Source organism: Dipodomys merriami, unplaced genomic scaffold (genome assembly GCF_024711535.1).
Source record: "Dipodomys merriami isolate MVZ:Mamm:240054 unplaced genomic scaffold, mDipMer1.0.p SCAF_274, whole genome shotgun sequence".
Taxonomy (NCBI): Eukaryota; Metazoa; Chordata; class Mammalia; order Rodentia; family Heteromyidae; genus Dipodomys; species Dipodomys merriami.
The window spans coordinates 1,074,753-1,099,883 of record NW_027204204.1 but is presented as its reverse complement, the minus strand read 5'-3'; the positions used below and the strand labels follow the sequence as shown (position 1 = coordinate 1,099,883).

General features: G+C 37.8%; 1 protein-coding gene across 3 annotated transcripts in view; it reads right to left on the bottom strand.

The window, feature by feature from the left end:
- LOC138837712 (mediator of RNA polymerase II transcription subunit 13-like) overlaps nucleotides 1-25,131 on the bottom strand; it is a 200,213-nt gene that overhangs the window by 158,303 nt on the left and 16,779 nt on the right. For all 3 annotated transcript variants that reach the window (XR_011375419.1, XM_070036665.1, XM_070036666.1), the window contains exon 2: nucleotides 7,050-7,287. Coding sequence is in view for 2 of the 3 variants with exons in the window: in XM_070036665.1 (XP_069892766.1) it covers nucleotides 7,050-7,287 (238 nt within the window). In the remaining variant the exon portion in view is untranslated. The remainder of the gene's footprint in view (nucleotides 1-7,049; nucleotides 7,288-25,131) is intronic.

Genomic DNA, 25,131 nt, shown 5'->3' with positions numbered 1-25,131 from the left:
CATGGCTCAAGTGGTAGAGTGCCAGCTATGAGGAAAAATGCCAATCAAGAGTACAAGGTCCTGAGTTCAAGACCCAGAATAAGTACCCCGCACCCTCCCCCCCCCCCACACACACACACAAACACTATTACCTGTGAAGAATAACATAACTTGAATAAGGGAGACCTCACCAAGAAGGAGGTTACACCTCCCTTCCTTAGGCATGCATTCATAAATATTTACTTACAAAGACTCACTAATAGTATCAGAAAGTAAGCCTTAGCTGGGCACTGGTGGCTCTTGTATATAAACCCTAGCTACTCAGTTCAGGAGGCTATGATCTGCAGATCAGGGCTAGAAACCAGGTGACAGGAGAATCTGAGACTCTTTACCTCCAAGTAGTCAGTAAAAAGCTGGAAATGGAGCTGTGGCATAGCAGTAGTGTCCTATCATTGAGCAGAAGAAAACTAAGTAACAGTGCCCAGGCCCCAACTCCAACCCCTTGTATCAGCATAGGCATGCGCGCGTGCATACACACATGCTCCCACACGGGCATACACACACACATACACACACACACACGCACGCATGCACGCACGCACGCACGCACGCACGCACGCACACGCACACAAATCCTTCAGGAAAATCAGCAAAAACTATCTTATTTTCACCGGATACCCATGACTCACACCTTAATCAGTCTTAGCTACTCGGGAGGCTGAGATCTGAAGATGTGGTTTGAAGTCAGCCCAGGCAGAAAAGTCCATGAGACTCTTTATCTCTAATTAAGCAACAAAACGCCAGAAGTGGAGCTGAGGCTCAAGTGGTAGAGTGCTAGCCTTAAGCACAAAAGCTCAGGGATAGTGCCCTGCCCAGAGCTCAAGCCCCAGGACCAGCACAAAAAATGGTGAAAATTAAAAAGTCTTATTTTATTTTCATCAAGAACATCAATCAGAAATAAAAGTAACTTCTAGAAAATATGGTATTTTGCATATGACATTACACTAAATAGGAAAAAGAAGCTAGTAATGATGAGCAGATTGTGAACATTCTAACCACCCTCACTTTACCACAAAGGTATCTTCATCTTTACCCGAATTTTTCTTTTTCTTTTTTTTTTTTTTAATCAAGCCAGTTCTGTTGCATGATTAACTACAAACTACTGGGTGTTTTTCCACACTATAACTTGGCAACTTGCTCACATTCACTGAGATACACTATCATATATTTTTAAAAAAAAAAAAAAAACTAATTTTATGATCGTGTGAAGACTATGGAAGCCCTTTAGTTCAGATCTAGATGGGCCACAAGAGGACTCACTGCCAAATCACAGTCGGAAAGAGCCAAGTTACAAGACCCAGTTACACAGACTGGACACTTTTCCCAATGTCCTTTATAAGAAATAGGTATATATGTAGCCCAGTCCCTGTGGAAAGCCACACAAAAATATTTGCATAGATGGAGCTTTAAGGTAAATTACTGACAATTAGTAGCCACATGATATTCAAAGGAAATTTTTCAGGTAGCATCAATAATAGGCACTGAAATGGCCAGAAAATTGTGTTTATAACATGATTTTGTTTGTTTAGATTAGAGGCCAACTTAGCATATTGTATTAATCTCAAAAACTCAATAGAAAATAAGGAGAATTTATTGAAAAACCAAAAGAGCAAAGGCATATATAATAACATCAAATTGTTCAAGACTAATGAAGGATTAGGATATAGATCACTTGCCTAGCAAGCACAAGGCCACTAGGTTCAATCTCCAAAGGGAAAAAAAATGTTCAAAAAGACATTAATACAAAGCTTAGTGCATAATCAGCATTTTCAATTTTCATTTTCATTTTAATCTGTATCCTCAGATAATAGAATGAACGTTTAAGTTTGATTCCAAATGGACTTTCATAGCAAACTCTCTCTGGCCAGAAAGCAGCACAATCACAGCTCTACCTTCCAAGGATATAACAGGATAAAAATCTTAAGGAGTACTGACCACTTCATAATACAACTTAGAGTTCGTTATTTTTAAAAATACTAAAATGTCTTAGTGTTGATGTATGAGTTAACTGTCAACAGTGCAGTAGCAGCAACATTTATAGATTAACTGCTGTGTGTGTTTTACCCTAAGTACTTTATTAACTTTAGGCTCATAATCCAATTTACAGTGAGAATACTGAGACAATGATCAGTTTAAATAACCTGACCAAAGACACCCAGCTATTAATTGACTAGGCAGGCATTGAAACTCATACAATCCACTCTAAACCACTCTCTAAACCACTCTAAACCACTATGCCAACAGCATAGTGCCCCCAGCAAGAGTCCAGAAATCTTCATCCAAATGACAGGGAAGACCATGAATGTGTTATTATGTTCTCTCACAGTACTTCATGGTTTTAAGTACAATATAATAAAACTAATGTGCAGGAATACTCAGGACTGTTTTCATTTTATGAAGATAACCTTAACTATTTAAATGTAAGATGGTTGCTTTAGTATTATATTTTACTATCATGTTTCTTAGCCGTATGTTGTTTGGGAAATCCCATAATAACAAAGGGAAATGCCAAAATATACCTAAAAAGTATACTGAAAGTGGCTCAGTGGTAGAGTGCTTGCCTCGTATACATGAGATCCTGGGTTTGATTCCTCAGCACCACATAAACAGAAAAAGCCAGAAGTGGTACTGTGGCTCAAGTGGTAGAGCACTAGCCTTGAGCTGAAGCGCTGAGGGACAGTGCCCAGGCCCAGAGTTCAAGCCCCACAATCAACCAAAAAGAAAAAAAAAGTATATTGAAGAAATTAAAATGTCCCTATAAAAGAAAGCTGTCACAAATAACAATGCTGTTGTAGTTAGTACTCCCATCCGGTAACAGTATTCTGCTAAAATTTACCCAAAATGAAATGGCTCAAATATACTCCAGAACAAATTAAATTTCTAAATATCACTGGGTGCTGGTAGCTAGTAATCTGGTAATCCTAGTTACCAAGGAGGCTGAGCTCTAAGGATCTCAGTTCAAAGCCAGCCCAGCCAGAAAAGTCGGTAAAGCTCTGATCTCCACAATTAGCCACCAAAAAGCTAGAAGCATATCTGTGGCTCAAGTGGTAGAGTGCCAGCCCTGAGCAAAAGAAGCTCAAGCACAGTGCCCAGGTCCTGAGTTCAAGCCCTGGGACTGACACACACACACAAAAAAAATCTAATTATCTTCAAATTACATGACTTAAAATATCCTTTTGAATTCTTCACTCATAAATGGCCCACATATCATATTCCCTTCTTTTGAAATGGATGTTTCTAATAACATTCATTTTATTAACTAACTTTCAAATATTTCCAATATTAGGCTGAATCATTTCAACCACTTTTACATACAAAAGTGGACACTTTGTCTAACAACTTTCTCAAAATGCAACATTTGCATTAAAGGAATAGGGCATACTCAAGACTTATGTTCTACTTTTGTAATACTCTAGTAGCACAAAGGATTTGTAAGTAAAGTAAAGTAAAGTAAAGGATTTATAAGTAAATCAGGTGACAGTGGTTCACGCTTGTAATCCTAGCTACTCCTGTAATCCTAGCTACTCCTGTAATCCTAGCTACTCCTGTAATCCTAGCTACTCCAGAGGGTGAGATCTGAGGATCACAGTTTAAAGCCAGCCCGGGCAGAAAAGTCTATAAGCCTCTTATCTCCACTAAAACTACAAAAAAAGTAGTAGTAGTAGTAGTAGTAGTAGTAGTAGACTTGCAGTTCAAGTGGTAGAGCAGCTAGCCTTGGGCAAAAAGCTCAGGGACAGCACCCAAACTCAGAGTTCAAGCCCCAGGATCAGGGAAAGAAAAAAAAAAACAGTAAATTATAATGAAAACAATCATTCCTATGGGACAATATCTGCAACATATTAATAAGTTTTTTTCTAAAAAGACTGAATCACAAATCAGCATTATATTGATTACCAACTGTTTGAGAAACTTAGATGGGAAGAAAGGGACCAGTGGGAGAGAGAGGGTTAACAAAGAGCCTAAGTGAGGATGAAAATGATCAAAAAGGTTTATTTCTAACAGGCACTGGTCGCTCATATCTGTCATCCTAGCTACTCAGGAGGTTGAGATCTGAGAATCGTGGTTCAAAGCCAGCCAGACAGGAAAATCTGTGAGACTCTTATCTCCAATTAACCACCAGAAAACCAGAAGTGGCGCTGTGGCTCAAGTGGTAGAGTGCTTGCCTTGAGCTGAAGAATTCAGAGACAGCGCCCAGGCCCAGAGTTCAAGCCCCACAACTGACCCCCCTCAAAAAAAAAAAAGTTTGTCTCGGTTTAGAAATACAAAAATGAAGCCGGGCGCTGGTGGCTCACGCCTGTAATCCTAGCTACTCAGGAGGCTGAGATCTGAGGATCGCGGTTCAAAGCCAGCCCGGGCAGGAGAGACCGTGAGACTCCTATCTCCAATAAACCACCAGAAAACCGGAAGTGGCGCTGTAGCTCAAGTGATAGAGCGCTGGCCTTGAGCTGAAGAGCTGAGGGATAGCGCCCAGGCCCAGAGTTCAAGCCCCACGACCGACAAAAAAAAAAAAAAAAAAAAAAGAAATACAAAAATGAGACCTGGTAAACTGTCTTCAGAAGAAGAATTAGATGAGACAGAATGATAGTGTAAGGTTGGTCAAGATACCTTGTTTACATGTGTGGAAACATCACAAAAGAACTCTCCCTCCCCCATATAACTAATATATGCTAATTTTAATAACATTTTTTAGACTAGGATTATTTTGGTGTTCTCCATTTGGTGGTTCTATTTTTTTATTTTCTAATTAAAACATACTATTTCTGTAATTTTAAAAATAATTTAAAATAAGTCAAACTTTGCTTAATTCTTTACCAAAAAGTAGTTTTAACAACTAATCTATATATGGAATCTAAAACTATGGACATTTTAAATCACCTATTATCCTTTTTTAACTCAGCATCAAAGTTCATAAGAAGTAATAACAACTTAAGTTACACCAAACGTCAGTGATAATTTTCTAAAGAATAAATATACATCAATTAAGCCTATACAGCTGAGTTTGGTTTCATCATCATTATATAATGATGATTTGACCTGACAAATGATAAAATATAGGGGATCAAGATGGAATAAAAGAATGGAAGATGAGAGTCATAAACAGTCATAAAAGAGGAAAACCAACCAAACTAAACCCAGAAAAATTAAAAATTAAAAAGCTGCATTATTCTATATGTGGGTGGGGGCGACGGAATAAATAGGCATGATTTGATTTTGAAATGAACAAATGTCCTTAAGTAACTTCTAGGCGGCATCTTACTTTAAAAATCCTGATTAAAAATCTAGATGTTCTGCCAGCTGCATGCAGTGTCTAATGTCTGTAATCTTACCTACTCAGAAGGCTAAGATCCGAGGATCATGGTTCAAAGCCAGCTCAGTCAGGAAAAGTCATGAGACACCATATCCAATTAAAAATTAAGCACCAAAAAAGCCAGAAGAGGAGCTGTGGCTCAAATGGCACAGCAATAGCTAGCCTTGAGCAAAAAAGCTCAGGAACAGTGCACAGGCAGTGCACAAGCCCTGATTTGAAGCCCTACCACATGCACCAAAAGTAAAAAATCTCAAAGTTCTAAGCTTCTAGTCCTCCCCTAAGTAACCCACTGACCACATGAAATAGGTGATTGAGCCCAAATTCTGATTTTCCAATTAGCAGCTAAGAAATCCACCTCTCCCAGACTATGCTTTTGTATTTATATAGTCAATGCTCTAAAAGCGCCAGGAGAAAGATTTGAGATAATAAATGGACCACATGATAGTTCAATTAGTCTACTGTGGTGTACCGCCCCCTAGCTGCTATGACAGCAGATACCTTTGGACCCATACACATATACACATACACATACACACAGAAAAAAGCTTCAAAGAAGTTAGAAAATTTTACAGGTAAATTTATAACTTTTAGAACAGACCACAAACAGTAATTAAAATTAGTTTTCTCCTTCCTTTAGAAAAAAAAAACACAGACAAATTTTTTTAAACAATACATTTTTTCCAACCACAAATGAGTAGTGTGGAGAAAATAAATATCTATGGTACACTAAATCAAAAAGAGTCAGCACTCCTGAAGAGTGACTCTTAAATAAAAGAATGATGGCACACACCTGTAATTCTGACACTCAAGAGACTAAAGCAGGAGTACAAAGAACAACAGGCTAGCCTGAGTTACAATATGAGATCCTGGCTCTAAAAATCCAAAAATAAAATTAATTTGAAAATAAAGTAAAAACTGGAAGTAGTCTTTAGAAAAATTCCATAGTACACTACATAGAAAGTGTTCAGTAAAGGGATTTTTTAAAAATCTTTTACCAAACAAATCAAATATTATTACTAAAATTTTTCTGGTTATGAATGTATAGTGTATATTAAAAAGCACCTTAGAATAATGAGGCTTTTATGTTAATTTGAAATTTTCAGATACCAGCTGCAATCTGATGTTAAAATTAATCAACACTGGAGCCAATATATCCTGGCATAACTGAATTACATAAAATGTATGAACAAAGCAAGGGAAAATGTATTAAGATCCTATATAGTAATTAATACCATCTCATAATTTTGTCTGTTAAATCTTGCATTACATTTTTGTATTACTTTCCAATTTACCACCAAAAAGCTCAGCTGCCAAAGTAGCTCAATAGCAACAATACATGAAAAAAAAAAAAAAACTGTGTTCCTTTCACTGTCCTGTTAATTACTCAGAATTTACTAGTATTTGAAAACAGTGGGTTGCAGCTTGTTTCCACGCCACATACCCAGGAGACACAAATAATATCCTTTAACAATTGTGATTTTACAAGGTTCTAGTTCTCAGCAAGGCTGAGAAAAGAAAAGAGAATCTGAAAAAGAAAATGGGAATAGAAAGAAAAGGGTAAGAGTGGGGATGTTCCTTTTGATAGACACCCATTATTAAACCCAGGATCTTTCTTTTAAGCAAATTTTTCAACTTTTCATAATTTACCACTGTTCCAGAAAATAGGATGCAAATAATGTTTGAGGAAAAACAAAATCCTTACCCTGAAGCTCATGATGTATCACACCCACTAGGTTGGGTTCATCTCCCCACCAGAATATCCATAACTCTTTGCAATCTGGTTTGACATCACGACGCCATACACACAGCAGGTTGGCTTGCAGACAGCGGATGAAACTTAACAGGATTGGGTCATCCTGGGCTGGGGCTGAAATTATGGGTCCACAGTCCCCATGCCCTCCAAAATTGTACCTACGCCATTTGATCCCCGTGAGTTCAGCCTAGAAAAGACAAGAAAATGCAATGGTTTTCATTTTTTCCTTTTACTTATAAGCCCCTATAAACACCATCCATGAAGAAAAGCCCATTTGCTAAAATAAATACATTAAAATTAACAGTGTAAGATTTTTTTCCCAGTGAAAAATGTACATCTCCCCTTCTTAATTTGGAGGGTGGGAGGTTGTAATTCCTATCATGATTTCTACATAGTTGGTCATCTTATTTGTTATTGAACCATTTTATTTGCCTAAACACTCTAAAAATCTTCCTATAAAATTATTTTTTGCATTATTTCTTATTCAAATCATAAATTATATTGAAAAAATCAGGTAAGAGCTTTAAAACAGGCACACAGTTTGAGCAACACTACCTAATCCAAACATCCAAAATCTAAAATGTTTCCCAGTCCACACTTCAAAGCATTATATATTTCAGCTCTTCAGATAAGGGATGCTCAGTTACTGAAGTATACACAAACAGTCCAGAATTTGAAAGGTTTTGAAATCTGAAACACTTCTGGTCCCAAGCATTTCAGATAAGGGATACTCATCAACCTATAGAAGTGAAATAATTTCTTTCAAAGGTTTTTCTCAATTTCTTCCCATTCAGTTTAAATCCTTTTCAATCAGGGAAGCAGTTAACATGCAGTATCATACCACTTCATCATGCATGCCAAAGGCTATTTAGGAAGAAACTGCTAACAAAACTGATGCAGTTATCAGCGATTTACTCCTGTTACTTAATATGCAGCACACAGAAAAGCTTTCCTTCTGTAACGAATCCCTAGTAGTTTGGTCTTTTGTTTTTTAAACACATTTTAAAACAGAGAAACTTTAAACAAGCAGAGAAGAGAAGCTACTGTCACTTTGTTCCATTATATGCATTTGTATTTTATGATTGTTCTTAGAGTTTAAATCTAAGAAACAAAACTTCATCAGGGTGCCCATGGTTCACAACTGTAATCCTAGGTACTCAGGAGGCCAAGATCTGAGGATCACAGTTCAAAGTCAGTCCAGGCTTTGAAAGTCTCTGAGACTTTCATCTCCAATTAACCACCAAAAAAGCCAGAAGTGAAGCTGTGGTCCAAGTGGCAGAGTGCTAGCCTTGAGCAAAAAGCACAGGGACATAGTCTGAGTTCAAGCCCTAGGACCAGCAACCAAAAAAAAAAAAAAAAAAAAAAGTTCTAAAATAATTCACTATAAACACACCAGAAATAACTGTCATATGTTCTTTCTGGTTGCTGGGGGGGGGGGGGGAGGGTGTTGTTTTTGTTTTTAACTGAAACCGTACTGGATAATTTCATATCCTCCTTTATCACTTATTACTCTTCTAAAATTTTTTCAATGTTTGTATAATATTCTATCCAATATTTGAAGAAATATAACTTAAGCACCCGGTAAGAACTGGACCATTTTCTACTTTTTCCACTATTATAATTATTATAATTCATGAAATCCTTGAACAAATAAATGTTTTCCTAATTACTCACTTGGGAGAAATTGCTTGATACCAAACAACCAGTTTAAAATTCATGATAAAATGTACTCTACCTTATATCTGTAACTTAACCCCTTTGTATATTACCTTTATAGTAACAATAAAAATTTGAAAAAGGGGAAAAAAAGATTTGGAAAAAAAAAAAAAAAGATTCATGACAAATGCTTCTTCTATTTCCACATACCTGGATTCAACTACTCGTCAAACATGTTGGGAAAAAATACCTGTCTATACTCAACAAACAGACCTTATTTTCCAAACAATAAAATATCACAACTATTTACAAAGCATTTTACTGTATTAGCCATGAGTAATCCAAGGATAATTCAAAATATACAGAAGTAAGTACACAGGTTATATGTAATTACTATGTTTATATAAAAGACTAGAGCATCCTCAGATTTGGGTATTTACAGAGAGGTCCTGGTCTATAGAGAGAGCTCTTAGAACAGCACTTGACACACAGCAAACACATAAACTATCTTATAATCATACTAATAATTGTACTACTATTTCTTTTACTTTGACTTTTTTTTTTTTTTGGATGGTCACTGTCCCTCAGCATTTCAGCTCAAGGCAAGCACTCTACCACTAGAGCCACAGCACCACTTCCAGTTTTCTGAGTGGTTTATAAGAGATAAGAGTCTCACAGCCTTTCCTGCCTTTTCCAGCCCTTTCCTCAGATCTCAGCCTTCTAAGCAGCTAGGATTACAGGCGGGAGCCACCAGTGCCCGGCTTTTTGTCTATATTTCTATCATAGAAATTCCTTTGTTTCCACAAATAAACATAATTTTTATGTATTTATTGAGAAAGCCTAACATCAATTTTTAAGTGCCAAAAAAGGAAATCAAATAAAAATAATACAGGTTTTAAAAAGCTATATAAAAGATATTATCATCTAAGTAAAAGATAATGTTCTGTGCCTAAGAACTTTGGGTGGAGGGAATAGAAGGAATACTAATACAACAGTAAGTATGATCACTAATCATGACATTAACTATATTTAAAGGGTTAGAAAACTAGGGCACACATAAACATCACATGTGTCAGTCCTCAAGAAAATCCATGCACAGAAATTTACTCATTTTAACACTGTAACATCCAACAATATTCAACAAACAAATGTCTGACTTTGATTCAAAATGGTTTCCCAATCCTGACACTTCCATTAACTTCCTAACCAGTAGCAAAGGGAAACCACTGCCACCTGCTCTGTGTTCTCTACAAAGCTGTCCTAACAAGTGATATATTATTACAAGTGCAAGTTCAGCAGCTACACGGCTGCCAACTTGTTTCATAACTCAGTCAAAAGATGAAAAATGATCAAAAAAATTTGGTCGATTGTGGGGCTTGAACTCAGCGCTGTCCCTGAGCTTTTGTGTCCAAGGCTAGTGCTTCCCCACTCTGGCCATAACACCACTCCTGGTTTTTGAGTGGTTAACTGGTGATAAGAGTGTCACAGACTTTCCTGCCTTGGCTGGCTTTGAACCTTGATCCTCAGATCTCAGCCTCATGAGTAGCTAGGATGACAGGCATGAGCCACCTGAACCTGGCTCAATGGAAAAAAAAAACTATTTAATTTCCTTTATTTTCAAGCTAAAATTATTATACCAGTTTTCACTAGAAAACCTATCATTGAAATACCAATCAAGCCTAGTAAGAATAAGTATTAAATGGATACCCTTAAGACTTAGCTTTAAATTTTGAATTAATGTTTGATAAGAGGAAAGACATGTTACTGAAATCATTTATGCAAGAAAAATATTCCCATCATAGATTTGTCTTCAAATAGAGTAAAATATCATCATTCACCATGACTGTTTTGTTAAAAAATCAAGAATGGGTATGGTGGGCACATACCTGTCATTCTAGCACTCAAGAGGCTGAAAGAAGATCTTGAGTGTGAGGCCAACCTAGGTGAGGAAAAGTGTCTCCAAAAGATCATTCCCATGCCAAGTTCTGTCTCCCCCCACCAGAAGGGTTAGTGCAGTTTGAAGTGAAGGCTACACAATTAACAAGAACTCTGTGTGCGTGTGCGTGTGCGTGTGCGTGTGTGTGTGTGTGTGTGTGTGTGTGTGTTGTGGGTCCTGAACTCTAGGCATGGGCGCTATCCCTGAGCTCTTCAACTCAAGGCTAGAGCTCTACCATTTGAGCTCCAGCACCACTTCCCATTTTCTGGTGGTTAACTGGAGATAAGAACTTCACAGGCATTCCTGCCCAGGCTGGTTTTGAACTGTGATCCTCAGATCTCAGCCTCCTGAGTAGCTAGGATTACAGGTGTGAGCCACCAGCACCCGGCTAACAAGAACTCTTACAGTCCCAAATTGTAACAACTTGTATATCTAAGATTCAAAATTCTTTATCTAATTACTGTGAAGTATTTTTACATTCAAATTATACAAAATGTGCATTTACTTCAAAGAGATAAATTCATAACTACAATTAGGTTTTAAAAACAGAATCAAAAGGATGAAATTAAAATATACAGAGAACAAAAGCAGTAATATATACATATACAATAATAACTACCAGCATCGCCATTTATTAAGCAACTACCTACTAGCCCCACAATGAAGTCTTCATATTTAATTTCTAATAGCAAGTAGCATACTAGTCTTTGTACATAATTCTTGATCTTCACAACCAGCTAAAGAAATCAGAACTTAAAAGGTTAATAGTTCTCTCATAGCCATAGGATGGAAAATGGCAGATCCCAAATATAACTAGATTTAAACCATAACTGAAATTAAAGCATACATTCTTTCCAGTCTGCTATGCTGCTAATGGTAACAATTAGCTCTTGAGGATTATAACATAAACAGTACAAAGAAACTGTCATCAACTCAGTTTACCAATGACTAAAGCTTATGTCCATGCTTTCCAATTTAAGGAAGTTCATGACTTTAATCTTCCTGATGTATTAAAGAAAATTAGCATGAGTACCCATACTATCCCACGAATAGAGACAATTTCAGATAATCATATGCCTTCTATGTGTTACCACTGTAAGATAGAACCTACACAAATGAATTCTTAGAGGATATGTATAACAACTATTCTAGTAGCAAGAGAGGCTAGAGGGAAACATAGAAATGGCTGACATCTGTTACACAGGCAGTCAGGATTTTCTGAAAATTGAACTGAACTGGCAGACTGCTGCCATAAACAAAAGGCAGCCATATTCAATTCAGAATGTGCTAATTAAATAGACTATGATAGAAGCAGGATAAATGAACTTCCTAACATAAATGTGATTTAAATAAAATGTATTCTTATTGTCCTATTCTTTAGGTATAGTACATGGGAAATATGATGTCCCAGTGGAGATTATTTCTTCACAGCGACCTATCACCAGATCCCTTGTGACCAACAACATACATTTCAGCATGGCATCTCAGAGATAAAACTGTAAAATTAACAGATGTGCCAGTAAGAATTATCCTAGGGTGTAGTATCATCATAGAAAGAACACCAGCTGCAGATCAAGAGACAGAAGTTCTAGGCCTGGTTTTTCAACAATTTACCTAATGATGTTAGGAAAACTACTCCACTTCAAGGTACCTCTGCTTCAGAAGCTGTAAAGTGATAGGGGTGACCTACATACTATAAATGAATTCAAGGCTCCTGGCTCAAGCTAATTACATCCCACTCACTAAAGCAACTTGTAAATGAGATGAAATCCTTATTATGCCTTAGAAGGATCAGTGAGGAGGAACTGCCAGAAGATATTCAGAATTTCAAGAAACTTGCTGGGCCAAGTATGTATAGTAAATGGTACAATGTTTGCCTAGCACTAGCACTGGGTTCCATCCCTAGCATGGCTGGGTGAGGGTTTTAAGGAAACAATTCAAACGTGTATGTCCTAGGAAATTCCAAGTCCGCTTAACCTCACTTCCTCATGTGAAAGGGTTATTATTACTCTAGTAGAATCAGGAAAATAGAGTAAACATACTAAATCACCTCTGAAATCACAAGAAAGAAAGTCAAAAGAATGGCAAACTTTTGTTAAAACAACACCAGGCCCCAGTGGCTCATGCCTGTAATCCTAAACTACTCAGGCGGAAAAATCTGAGGATGATAGTTCGAAGCCAGCCTGGGCAGGAAAGTCTGTGAGACTCTTACCTCCAATGAACCACCAGAAAGATAGAAACAGAGGTGTGGCTCAAGTGGTAGGGCACTGTCCCTGAACAAAAAACCTCAGGAACAGTGCCCAGACCTGAGTTTAAGGCCCACAACTGACAATAATGATGATGATAATAATAATAATGATACTTCTTAGGAGACTATTAGATTTGTACCCAACAAACAATGACTGAAAGGAAAAATCAAGTAGGAAGTTACAAGCCAGGCACTGGTGGCTCATACCCATAATCCAATTACTCATAAAGTTGAGATTGGAGGATTATAATTCAAAGTAGCAGGGGCAGAAAGTCCCCGTGAGACTCTTCTCCAAATAACTGCTCAAAAACTGGAAGTGGAGCTATGGTTCACAGTGGTAGAGCACAAGCCTTGAGCAAAAGAGCTCAGAGAAAGTGCCTAGGCCCTATTCAAGCCCCAGGACAAAAAAACAAATATCGAGATTTGCAAAGCAGATACAACATGAGAGGCCAGTGGCTCACACTTGTCATCCTAGCTACTCAGGAGGCTAAAATCTGAGGATCACAGTTCAAAAGCCAGCCTGGGCAGAAAAATCAGTGACAATCTCCAATTAACCAAAGCTGGAAGGAGAACTGTCACTCAAGCTTTTTCATTTGAGCCAAAAAGCAAAGTCATCCCAGGCTCTGAGTTCAAGCCCCAGTACAGCACAGGCACACAAACAAAAAAGTGGAATCCCAGCCAGGCTTGGTGGCTCACGCCTGTCATCCTAGCCACTCAGGAGACTGAGATCTGAGGAGTAAGATTTAAATCCAGCCAGGGCAGAAAAGTACCCTGAGACTCTTATCTCCAATTAGCTACTCAAAAACCAGAAGTGGCACTGTGGCTCAAGTGTTAGAGCCCTAGCCTTGGGCACAAAGAGGCTCAGGGACAGTGCCCAGGCCCTGAGATCAATCCCCACAACTGAACGGAGGGAAAAAATGAAAATCCCTACTATAACCCAGTTTGTCATGTATATCAATCTGATTATAACATGTCAGGTGACTCCAGGAAAAACTCCACCAGGAAGTTGAAATTGATAAAACACCTAATATACTGAGAGCTTTAGGGGAATTTCAGACAAACAAACAAATAATTGGGGGATAAGAAGGTCAAGGTACTTGAAGAAGTACTTAAAAAATAATTACCCTAGTATTTTGAGTTATATAGAAAAAGAATTCAGAGATTAATAATGGATGAGTGGTATACTATGAGCAAAGTAATGCTAACACTGAATACTGAGCCAACTCAAATTACTGCAAAACTATTTTAGTAAAATGGATATGGAAAGATACATTTGCTTTATAGGAGGCAGAGAGAACACATTAAATCCTCATCTGCAATAGTGGAATGTCTAGAAAACTATTTTTAGGGTTTAAAACAAGGAACAACCAACATAACAAAAACCCAGTGCAGCAGGGCTGTGAAGGTGGCTCAGTGGTAGAGTGCTTGCCTAGCATGCATGAGGCTCTGGGTTCAATTCCTCAGTATCACATAAACAAAAAATAATAATAAAATTATATTTTAAAAAACAGTGAAAGTGTTAGCCTCCAAAGAAAGTAAAATAAAGACCAGTAGAAAAGAATGATATTCTTATAAACCATGTAGAATTATTTAAGTAAATAAGCCATGGAGGGGAAAGGGAGTAACATTTAAACAAAACTAATCAATATGTGGTACAGAAATACAGTTAATGAAAAGTTACTAATAATATTGAGTATTCACAAGTATCATTTTACAAATATTCTGAATATTCCTAAAACAATATGGCATCAGGTAAATAACATTGCAAAAGCCAAAGATAATTTGGCATGTCAACATATTGTTGGCAAGGCACTGGTGGCTCAGGTCTATAATCCTAGCACTCAGGGGCTGAGATGTGAAGATCACAGTTCAAAGCCAGACCAGGCAGGAAAATCTGTGAAACTCTATCTCCAATTAACCATCAAAAAGCTACAACTGGAACTATGCCTCAAGTGGTAAGGTTCTAGCCCTGAGCTCTGATACAGTGCTCCGGCCCTGAGCTCAAGATCAGGACCAGCACAAAATAATAATAAATTGCTGTCTGGTTCTCCTCTCCACTTCATACTTTTAAAACACCAGCTGGGCTAGAACACTTCTAGAGGTCTGCTTCCCTCCCCGGCCCCCGTTTGACTCTGCTCAAACTCCTCCCTCTATCACCAGTTTTGCTGTGGGCCAGGACTGTTCTCTCACTAGGCTGTACAGTATCTAGATCCCATGTAACAGATGTGAACTTTCATGTTACTTTAGCTTCAGCCTCTAACTGATTACTATAAAATGGAACAAATTAACAAATGAAAGACTAGGGTACTGAAGAAATCTCAACATTGTATATAGCTAGAGGCTATCTGGCCTCATGTTCAATTCTTCCATGCAAATTAACATGGAAGTAAAAATAGAATAGAATATGATTTTAAAAACAGTTGAATGAACTTAATTAGTACTTAAGAAGATTCTGAAATTATTTAAAAGTCTTCTATTATATGAAAGGCTGATGGGGAAGATTAATTAGATTTGCTCAGCACAGTCCCAAGTGGTAACAATGAACCAAATGGAAAAACTGATTAAAACAACAACAGTGAGAAGCTCCCTGAAGGATAAAAATTCCTGACTGAGAGTCAATCATTGATATAGGAGGTTAAGGAGAAGTAAGTCAATACTAGATAAGGAAATTATAGAACAGCTTTGAATATCAAGTGCTAGTCAGACAAGGTTTATAAGGTTTCTTTGGAACTTTAAATATGAGTTACATAGATTCTTCATAACAAGATTTCACAGACTAATATTTATATTTTAGTCAGCTGGCAAAGAGTCAGTAATCTATAAACTATGGACTGTTTTTGTAATGAATGAAGTCTTGCTAGTACAAAACTATGCTTATTTATTTACATACTATGTGTACATAGTATGTACACATACAATCACTACAATCAGAGCCTTGTAACTGATACTCAAATGGGCTACAGCCTGAAATAATTACACACTGGTTTTGCTGACCTCTGAACTAAGATAACATCCATGAGCAAATGAGATATCTATATCTATAAAGAAGCACCAGAACTGTGATCTGCCATAGATAAACTGAAACTGAACAAAACATTAAATTACTGTTTTCAGGCACTGGACAGCTAGCAGTACAGTCCTGTATCTCTCTAAAAGGAAAACAAATGAGATGGTTCCTGCTGAAGCAGGCTGGGTGCTAATGGCTCACGCCTGTCACCCTAGCTACTCATGAGGCTGAGATATGAGGATCACGGCCAGCGGGGACAGGAAAGTCCACAAGACACTTATCGCCAATAAACTAAAAAAAAAAAAAAAAAAAAAAGCCACAAGTAGAGCTGTGACAAGTAGTAGAGCACTAGCCTTGAGCAAAAAAGTTGGAAGACTGCCCAGGTTCTGGGATTGGCAAAAAAATAAAAATAAAAGCAAAGTGGAAGCCACTAAAGATTTTGGAGAATAGATAACCAGAAATAAGATAACTATCTCTGGAAAAAAAAAGATCTGATAGGGGTCCATTTAGAAATAGACTTTGGGGCTGGGAACGTGGCTTAGCGGTAGAATGCTCCTTTGGTGTGCACGAAGCCCTGAGTTCAATTCCTCAGTACCACATAAAAAGAAAAAGCAGCAGATAAGATGAAGTTAAGAGAAATGAACCCCAAGATAGGGACACAGTGGGTTTTTTCTTTCTTGCTATTGTTTCTAATGTAATTTACAAGGTACCATGTGATTTTTTTTTGTTGCTTTGTATGTTCCTCCCCATTGGGGTATAACCCCTGTTTTCACTGTATTTGATATCGGTATAATTTGGCTAGGGGAAGGGAAAAAAACAAAATGTTTAAAGTAGGGATACAGGCTGACCCATTGCAACAATGAGATGTACAAGACACTATGTTGAAAAACAAACTTTACAATTTAGGCAGAGGTGGGGAGCGTGTGTAGTTGTGGAGGTGGGAGGGAAGGGATGTTACAAAGAAGGAGGCAACTATGCTTGATAAGAAATGTGCTCGTTACCTTGCTCATGTAACTGTAACTCCTCTGTACAGTATTTTCACAACAAAAAACTTAGAAAGAGAGAGAGAGAAAGGAAAGAAAGAAAGAAAGAAAGAAAGAGAGAGAGAGAAAGGAAAGAAAGAAAGAAAGAAAGAAAGAAAGAAAGAAAGAAAGAAAGAAAGAAAGAAAGAAAGAAAGAAAGAAAGAAAGAAAGAAAGAAAGAGAGAGAGAGAGAAAGAGAGAGAAAGAGAGAGGGAGGGAAGGAGGGAGGGAGGGAGGGAGGGAGGGAAAGGGAGGGAGGGAGGGAGGGAGGGAAAGAAAGAGAGGGAGGAAGGGAGGAAGTGGTGCTGAGGCTCAAGTGGTAGAGTGCTAGCCTTGAGCAAAAGAACCTCAGGAACAGTGCCTAGGCCTGAGTTCAAGTCCCAGGACTAGCAAAAAAAGAAAAGAAAGAAAAAGGAAAATGAAAAAGAAAAGGAGAAAAGGAAATAGGCTCTGTAAGTAGGTGGGGACTAGCAACAAGGGGTTGTGTTGACCAAGAGGATGAATACTATCCAAGACAGATTGTTTACAACTATGAAAATGAAACAAGGAAACCTGTTGGGAATGCTATTTTGGAAGTAAAGGAAAGCAAGGAATGTGATAAGGGAGTAAAATTAATTGGAATAAAGTGTAAACGGGTATGGAGATGTAACAATGGAATCTCCCTCTGTATAATATAAGCCAACAGAAAATAATCAATTAAAATTATCATTTTTAAAGTTAATTGTTTAAAGCAAAAAAAAAAAAAAAAAAATGGGGCACCAGTGAGTTATGCATGTCATCCTAGCTAATCAATCAGGAGGCTGAGATCTAAGGACTGTAGTTAGAAGCCAGCCAGTGCAGAAAAGTAATTCATTAAGGCTCTTACCTCCAATTAACCACCAAAAAAAAAAAAAAAACAGAAATGGAGCTGCTATTCAAGTGGTAGGTGGTAGCCTTGAGCAAAAGCTCAGGGACACACACACACACACACACACAGTCAGTTCTTCAAAAAGACAAAAAAAAAAGAGTGAGTACCTATAACAAGAGTTTCAAAATACTGAAGCAAAAACATCTAAAATGAGAAACATAAGCCTAGAATTAGTGGAGACTTTAATATCTTCTTCATAAATAGGACAAGTAAACAGAAAATTAATAAGGATACATAAAATGTGAACACAACCAACCAAAGTCAAACTGCCATTTTATAAAACATTACACCAACAGCAGAACACATTTTTTCAAATGCTCATGAAACACTCATCAAGAGGAAACATGTGAAGCAATAAAACAAATACAAATATATTTAAGAATTGAAATCTCTGAACAAAACTAAGTTAGAAATTAACCAAAAATCTGGAATTCTCCTATTCCCCACAAAATCTGGAAATTAAACCATACTTCCGAATAACACATGGGATAAAGAACAAAATACTTGGAGCTGATTGACATAAAAAAAAAAGCTAAAATGCCAAAATATGTGAGATACCATTAAACAGTACTCAAAAATCAGTTGCTTTAAAATTTATAATATGAACGTATAAAACAATTGCTCTAAACCTATCAGAGACTACAGAATGAGTAATTATACCAGAAGTAAACAGAAAAAGATAACATAGGAAAATAAATTAATATAAAACAGAGTAACAATAAAAGAAAACCAATGTGCTAAGCACCGGTGGATGACACCTGTAATCTTAGTTTCTAAGGAGGCTGAGATCTAAGGATCTAATGCCCTGGCATTAAAGGCCATGAGACTCTCATCCAATTAACTACCAAAAAAGATGGAAGGAGAGCTGTAGCTACAGCCCTGGCATTAAAGGCCATGAGACTCTCATCCAACTAACTACCAAAAAAGATGGAAGGAGAGCTGTAGCTAGAGTGGTACAGTGCCAGCACTGAGTGAAAAAGCTCAGGAACAAGACCCAGGCCCTGAGTTGAAGTCCCAATACCACCCAAAAAGAAAAAGAAAAGGAAAAGAAAAAATAAAACACCAAAGCTATACCTTAAATCTTCCTATCTCTAAAATAAACTATGAGCCATTTAGAAGTATGCAGTTTTTTCAGATAAGTGACTTCCACATCCAACCACATCAGAATACATCAACAACCAGAAATGATGATGGTGCGCGCCTTTAATTCCAGCAGTAGGAAAACAGAGCACGAAGAATCATAAGTCTGAGGCCAACAAAAGATACATAGTGAGTTCAATGCCAGTCTGGGCTACAAAAGCAAGACCATCACAAAAAGAATAAAAAATAGAAACGATCATTAACATAAATCATTATTCAATTTGGCTGCTCACTGGTTGGTTTTGAAGACAGGTGACCACAGGCTAGCCTCAAAGTCACAGACTTCCTTCTTCAACTTTACAAATGCTACACTTGCACATGTTTAACTGGTAAAGGATTCTCATGAATTTCTGGGAAGCTTTAGTGTGCTTCATTATTGACATCAGGATGATTTCTCAATTGCAATCACAAACCATAAGCTGAAGTAGGTATTATTTTCTCTGGGTAGCACAGACCACAGGCTAGCCTCAAAGTCACAGACTTCCTTCTTCAACTTTACAAATGCTACACTTGCACGTGTTTAACTGGTAAAGGATTCTCATGAATTTCTGGGAAGCTTTAGTGTGCTTCATTATTGACATCAGGATGATTTCTCAATTGCAATCACAAACCATAAGCTGAAGTAGGTATTATTTTCTCTGGGTAGCACCTAATCATGAAAGCACCATCTCCATAAGACCACACATTTTACATCTCTGGGCGTAACAACAGGCCCTCTTAAAGAACACTTTCCAACTTCCCCGACATATGTGTAGTGTAGAACTTTAGTATGGCTAGACATGTTTATGGAACATTTTGAAAGTTTCCTTAAAAGAAGTATTTCCTGGGGCTGGGAAGGTGGCTCAGTGGTAGAGTGCTTGCCTTGCATGCATGAGGCCCTGGGTTCAATTCCTCAGCACCACATAAGCAGAAAAAGCCGGAAGTGGGGCTGACGCTCAAGTGGTAGAGTGCTAGCCTTGAGCTGAAGAGCTGAAGGACAGCGCCCAGGCTCAGAGTTCAGGCCCTACTACTGATCAAAAAAAAAAAAAAAAAAGAAGAAGTATTTCCTACTCCTCCTTACCTAGAATGCCTACATTGGAGTTTGAACAACCATCTTCAACTGCACACTACTGTGATTAATGTATAGATAATGGAATAACCAAATGAAGTTGTCAACCCTGATGTCCACACTTGTTCTCAAATGCCCACTGTGAAGCTTTTTATAAAAAAAAAAAGAAGAAATTAATTTCAACTATTTTGAAAGACACACATGAATAACACATGCTGCTACAGTAAGTCCTATGCATTTGAGTAACAGTTTTCTTTAAATTAAAAGTGGGCTGGAGGCATGGCTAAAGTGGTAGAGCACAAGCCAGTGAATTAAAGCAAGTACTAGATAAGGAATTCAAACCCCAGTCTCAAACAAAAATAAAAACAAAAACAAAAGAACTAAAAAACTTTTTACTAAGGTGGGTTTTTCAGGGCTGGGAAGTTGGCTCAGTGGTAAAGCGCTTGCCTTGCGTGCTTGAGGCCCTGGGTTCGATTCCTCAGCACCCATAAGCAAAAAAAAAAAAAAATCCAGAAGTGGTGCTGTGGCTCAAGTGGTAGAGCACTAGCCTTGAGCTGAAGAGCTGAGGGGCAGTGCCCAGACTCAGAGTTCAGGCCCACGACCAGACCCAAAATAAAAACCCAAACTAAGGTGGGTTTTTCAGATTATACATTTATATAGGTTTTTATCTTGCTCTAGTCATCGATCAAAACAATAAGCCACCTTAACTTTTTTATTTTCTCCATGATTCCTCAAGTTAGGAATATAGCCTTCTAAGGGGAAAGAAAAAAAAATCTATTGCCCTATCTGAAGAAAGAACTTTCAAGCTGCATTATTACTCCATTAATCTCTGATGAAACTTTTAAAAAATGTAAGCTGTATTATCACTCCATTAATCTCAGGCAAATCTCTATGCTCCAGTGGTTTCTAGGTCCATGCTTACACTAAATTATATGATCTACACTGTTAATTTTTAAAAGGCTCAGTCTAAAAGAAAGAAACCAATAATGTCTGGAAAGCTAGAAAGAGCTCACTCAAGTCCTAAAAGGATTTAGACAAGAGAAGAATGACAGCACACAACACAATACACTGGTTAAAAATTCAGGCTCTAAATCAAGACACCTGGCTCCTGGGGAAGTGTACACAAGTTACTGAAATTTCTTGTTTCAGCTGTCTCACCTGAAAAACAGGACTAGGAATATCTACCTCATAAAAGAAAATGCACGTAGCTGCAAAGCAATTAGCCTGGCCAGGCCTGCAGTAAAGAACTCTTAGGATCAGCAGAAGCTCTAAAGGGGGAGTGTACAAAGCAGGCAAAGACTGGCCTGGGAGCACAGATTCCTAACTCGTGAGTGGTTGGAAACTGAGATAAGGAAAAGGACTTTCTGGAGATTAAACACTTTTTAAAAATAAAACACAGAAGAAACCTATATACCCAATACATATGAAAAGATGCTCATGATCTTACTAAAAAAATCAAGAAATTGGCAAATAAAATGCTAAAATACTTTAGCTCAGAATAGCAAAAGTAAAATGAGTAGTTCCATTATAGGCAAGGAAAACAGAAATGAGAGTTTTACACTGCCCACATAAATGTAAACAAGCAAGTCTTTTAAAGAACTATGGTTATAACTACATAATTCAATGAATAACAATTACAGCAGAAGAATTGCCTCTGAATGGAATTAAAAGAGGATGGGAAGGAAGAGTAAAGATAGAACTCCATAAACTGATAAATGGTTTTTGTTAAGCTTTTGTTAGATACATCAGTGTTCCTTCTATCATTATCCTATGTGTGATTTATAAATTCTATTTATAAAAAGCTAATGGAACAGTTTTGAAACTGTATAAATACACACATACACACACACACACACACACACACACACACACACACACACACACACACACACACACACACACACACACACACACACACACACACACACACACAGAGGCACTCAAAAGATGTGTGAACACAAGAAAAAGATCCTGGAATGATACAAATTAAAACAACCAATAGCTACTGTCTTGTGGAGAAGAAACTTCATATTTTATGTTAGATGCTTCCATAGTGCCTGAATCTGAGAACAATTATGTAATTTCTTATTAAATTTATAAAAGAAATTACTTTCCATTAACATTATAATTATGAAAATTGTAACCACATGGAAAATATGCTAGTGAGTGCAGCTGAATAAAGAATCCTATTTATACTGTGATTGTATCTATGTACAAAAATGTGCACGTTAACAAGAATATGCGTTGAGGTAAATCTGATCTATTGGAGTGGCTGAACTATGGACAATTCCTTATAGTTTCAATTATTAAGAAGTCTTACTTCATGAAAATATTTTGTGTTTTCTTAGTACTACCTCAGTTGTAGAAAATTAAAGAAACATGACACTTTCAGGAAAACCAACACTAGCTTCTGGGCAGCCAAACCTGCCCATCTGGGAAGGCTGAATGAATTTACAGCAATCAACAATGGATAGTACACGCTGTGCCAGTAAGTGCACTCAAGACAACTGGAGAGGGTCCCCACCACACCAAGGAGATTACATGAAAAGGTTCTGAAGTGCATATGTACATTTCAGTGCTTAACTGAGAAATGTGCTGCCAAGTCAAAGTGCAGATGTGGGAAGGAAGACTCCAAAGTACAGGAGAGCAGGAATGTGCTCAAAAATGGAAAAGTGGGTAGGGAGCAATAGGAGAGAGGGCAGGAGATGAGGGTAGGGAGAAAGAGAAATTTTCCCAATTCCCAAGGCAAAAATTACTTGGCATAGTAATTACTCTCAATAATGGTAATAATATTATATAATCAGAAAGTGAGAGAGAACTCCAAATCAAAATGAGCAGACATCCATTAAAAAAAAAAAAAAGTATCTGTAGCCAGGTGCCAGTGGCTCACGCCTATAATCCTAGCTACTCAGGAGGCTGAGATCTGAGGATCACAGTTCAAAGACAACCCAGGCAAGGAAAGTCAATGAGACTCTTATCTTCAATTAACCACCAGAAAACTATAAGTGGCACTGTGGCTCAAGTGGCAGAGCACTAGCCTTGAACTGAAGAGCTCAGGGACAGGGCCCAGGCCCAGAGTTCAAGCCCCATGACCAACAAACTATATATATATATATATATATTACATACTATATATAATGCATATTATATATACTACATATATGTATATAATTATATATACATACATACAGACATATATATGTATATAGTGTGTGTGTGCGTGTGGTCTTTACAAACACTTCCCTCTATTCTCTCTTCTGGTTCTAAAAATCTCACCACTCTGACAAAAGCATGGAAGAATTTAGGTAAGTCTATTTCATCCTTCTACCAAAAATATACTGACCTGAAATTAATATAGACAAAATCTGCATATATAAAAGCTAATTGTTCAAAAGTCTCAAGGCAGGTTTGCCAAGGAAAGCCCTATCTGCTTTCTGAGCTTCCACAGCAGAAGCTGTCAAGGCCGAGAGGACCACTGCTGTTAGGCTGCTTCTCCTGTCTTCTTTCTTCTTGTCAGGTTTCTCTCTGCCCACTGCAGCTAACCTAAATGTCCTGAGCTCCTCCTCTGACAAAACACTGTGATTCACACCCGCAACCACCACCCACTGCCTGCGCCAAAGGCCCCAGTCTACCAACCCCACTAGTCTGGCATTCCTCATCACTTTTATGTGGGCTATCCTAAATTGCTTCTGAAATATAAATTTTACAAACATTGCTTTTAATAGCAGTAAGTGTGAAGGTGACAGGTACTGCACCCTCTCCAACCCACTTAGCAAGAATCGCCAACACATCTCTTGGTGCTTGCAGACTGGTTTAGTGATACAATGGGTGTCAGAATTTCTTCTGATAGATAGAATAGATCAATAAGGACAACCTCAAAGAATCTGTATATAGAATCTTCACTAATCCAGTAAGAATTCAGGACATTGAAGGGTCCACTGGCACCAGCAGACTGAAGGCTTCCAGCAAACTTCAAGTGGTTAACACCATGGTAGGTAGGCTTGACAGAACTTGCACCTTTAGGTACTACATAGGAATCCTATATATAACATAACTTTCTTGGCCTGGTCAGCCCTCCAGAAGGTAGACGGCCGGCAACAGTGCCTGGACAGATTTTAGAAAGTGCACTGATTGCTTTTTTTTTTTTTTTTTTTTTTTTTGTATGCTCTCGCCTTGCCTTACCTGCTAGCTGCCACTTAACAGAAAGGGACTTTCACTCCTATCTTTTTTCTCTGCCCTTCCTTTATAAATCTTATTCTTACTACCCCAATCCTTTTCTGGAAATATGCAAGTTATAAGTGCTGTTTATCCCCCACTCCCCTATTATACACACATGCCCTAGTCCTCACTTAGAACTTTGTCAGGGTACTTGGGAGCTTAATTTAACAGTAAGATCACAGCTCAGTGAACATCTTCTATATACACAACTGTGATAGAAGCATGAATTCCACTATTTAACAACTATAGCTCTTAGCTGCTGTCAAGAGTCCCTCCCTGCTTTGAATACACAAGAATGCAAACACCATAAAACTAAGAACATCTGTCTGCAATTTGATTCCTACATAATTGGTGACCAAGTTCTGTCAATTTCATCACAAAAAAAAATATTTAAATCCATTCCCTCCTTTTTACTGCCTCTGGCCCAGTACTATTTCTCACACTTCAACTCCTCTTAAGAGCCTTTGGGGGCTACAAGTGTGGCTCAATGGTAGAGTGCTTGCCTAGAATGCATGAAGCTCTGGGTTCAATTCCTCAGGACCACACAAACAGAAAAGCCAAAAGTGGCAAGGTGGTTCAAGCAATAGAGTGATAGCCTTGAGCAAAAGAAGCTAAGCCCCAGGACTGGAAAAACAGACAGACAGAGAAAAAAGAAAAACTAGCCTTTGGTTTCTACCCATTACAACTCCTATTCCACAGAGCCCACGTAAGTTTTCTCTCTAAAAGTCTGACCTCTGTAAAATCCTTAGGGTTCCCCTCTACACAATCCCACTCTTCCTCCTATTGTTCAATCTGGATCAATTATCACCTCTCAGTCCTGTCTCCCATCTAGTAAAGACTAGGTATTAA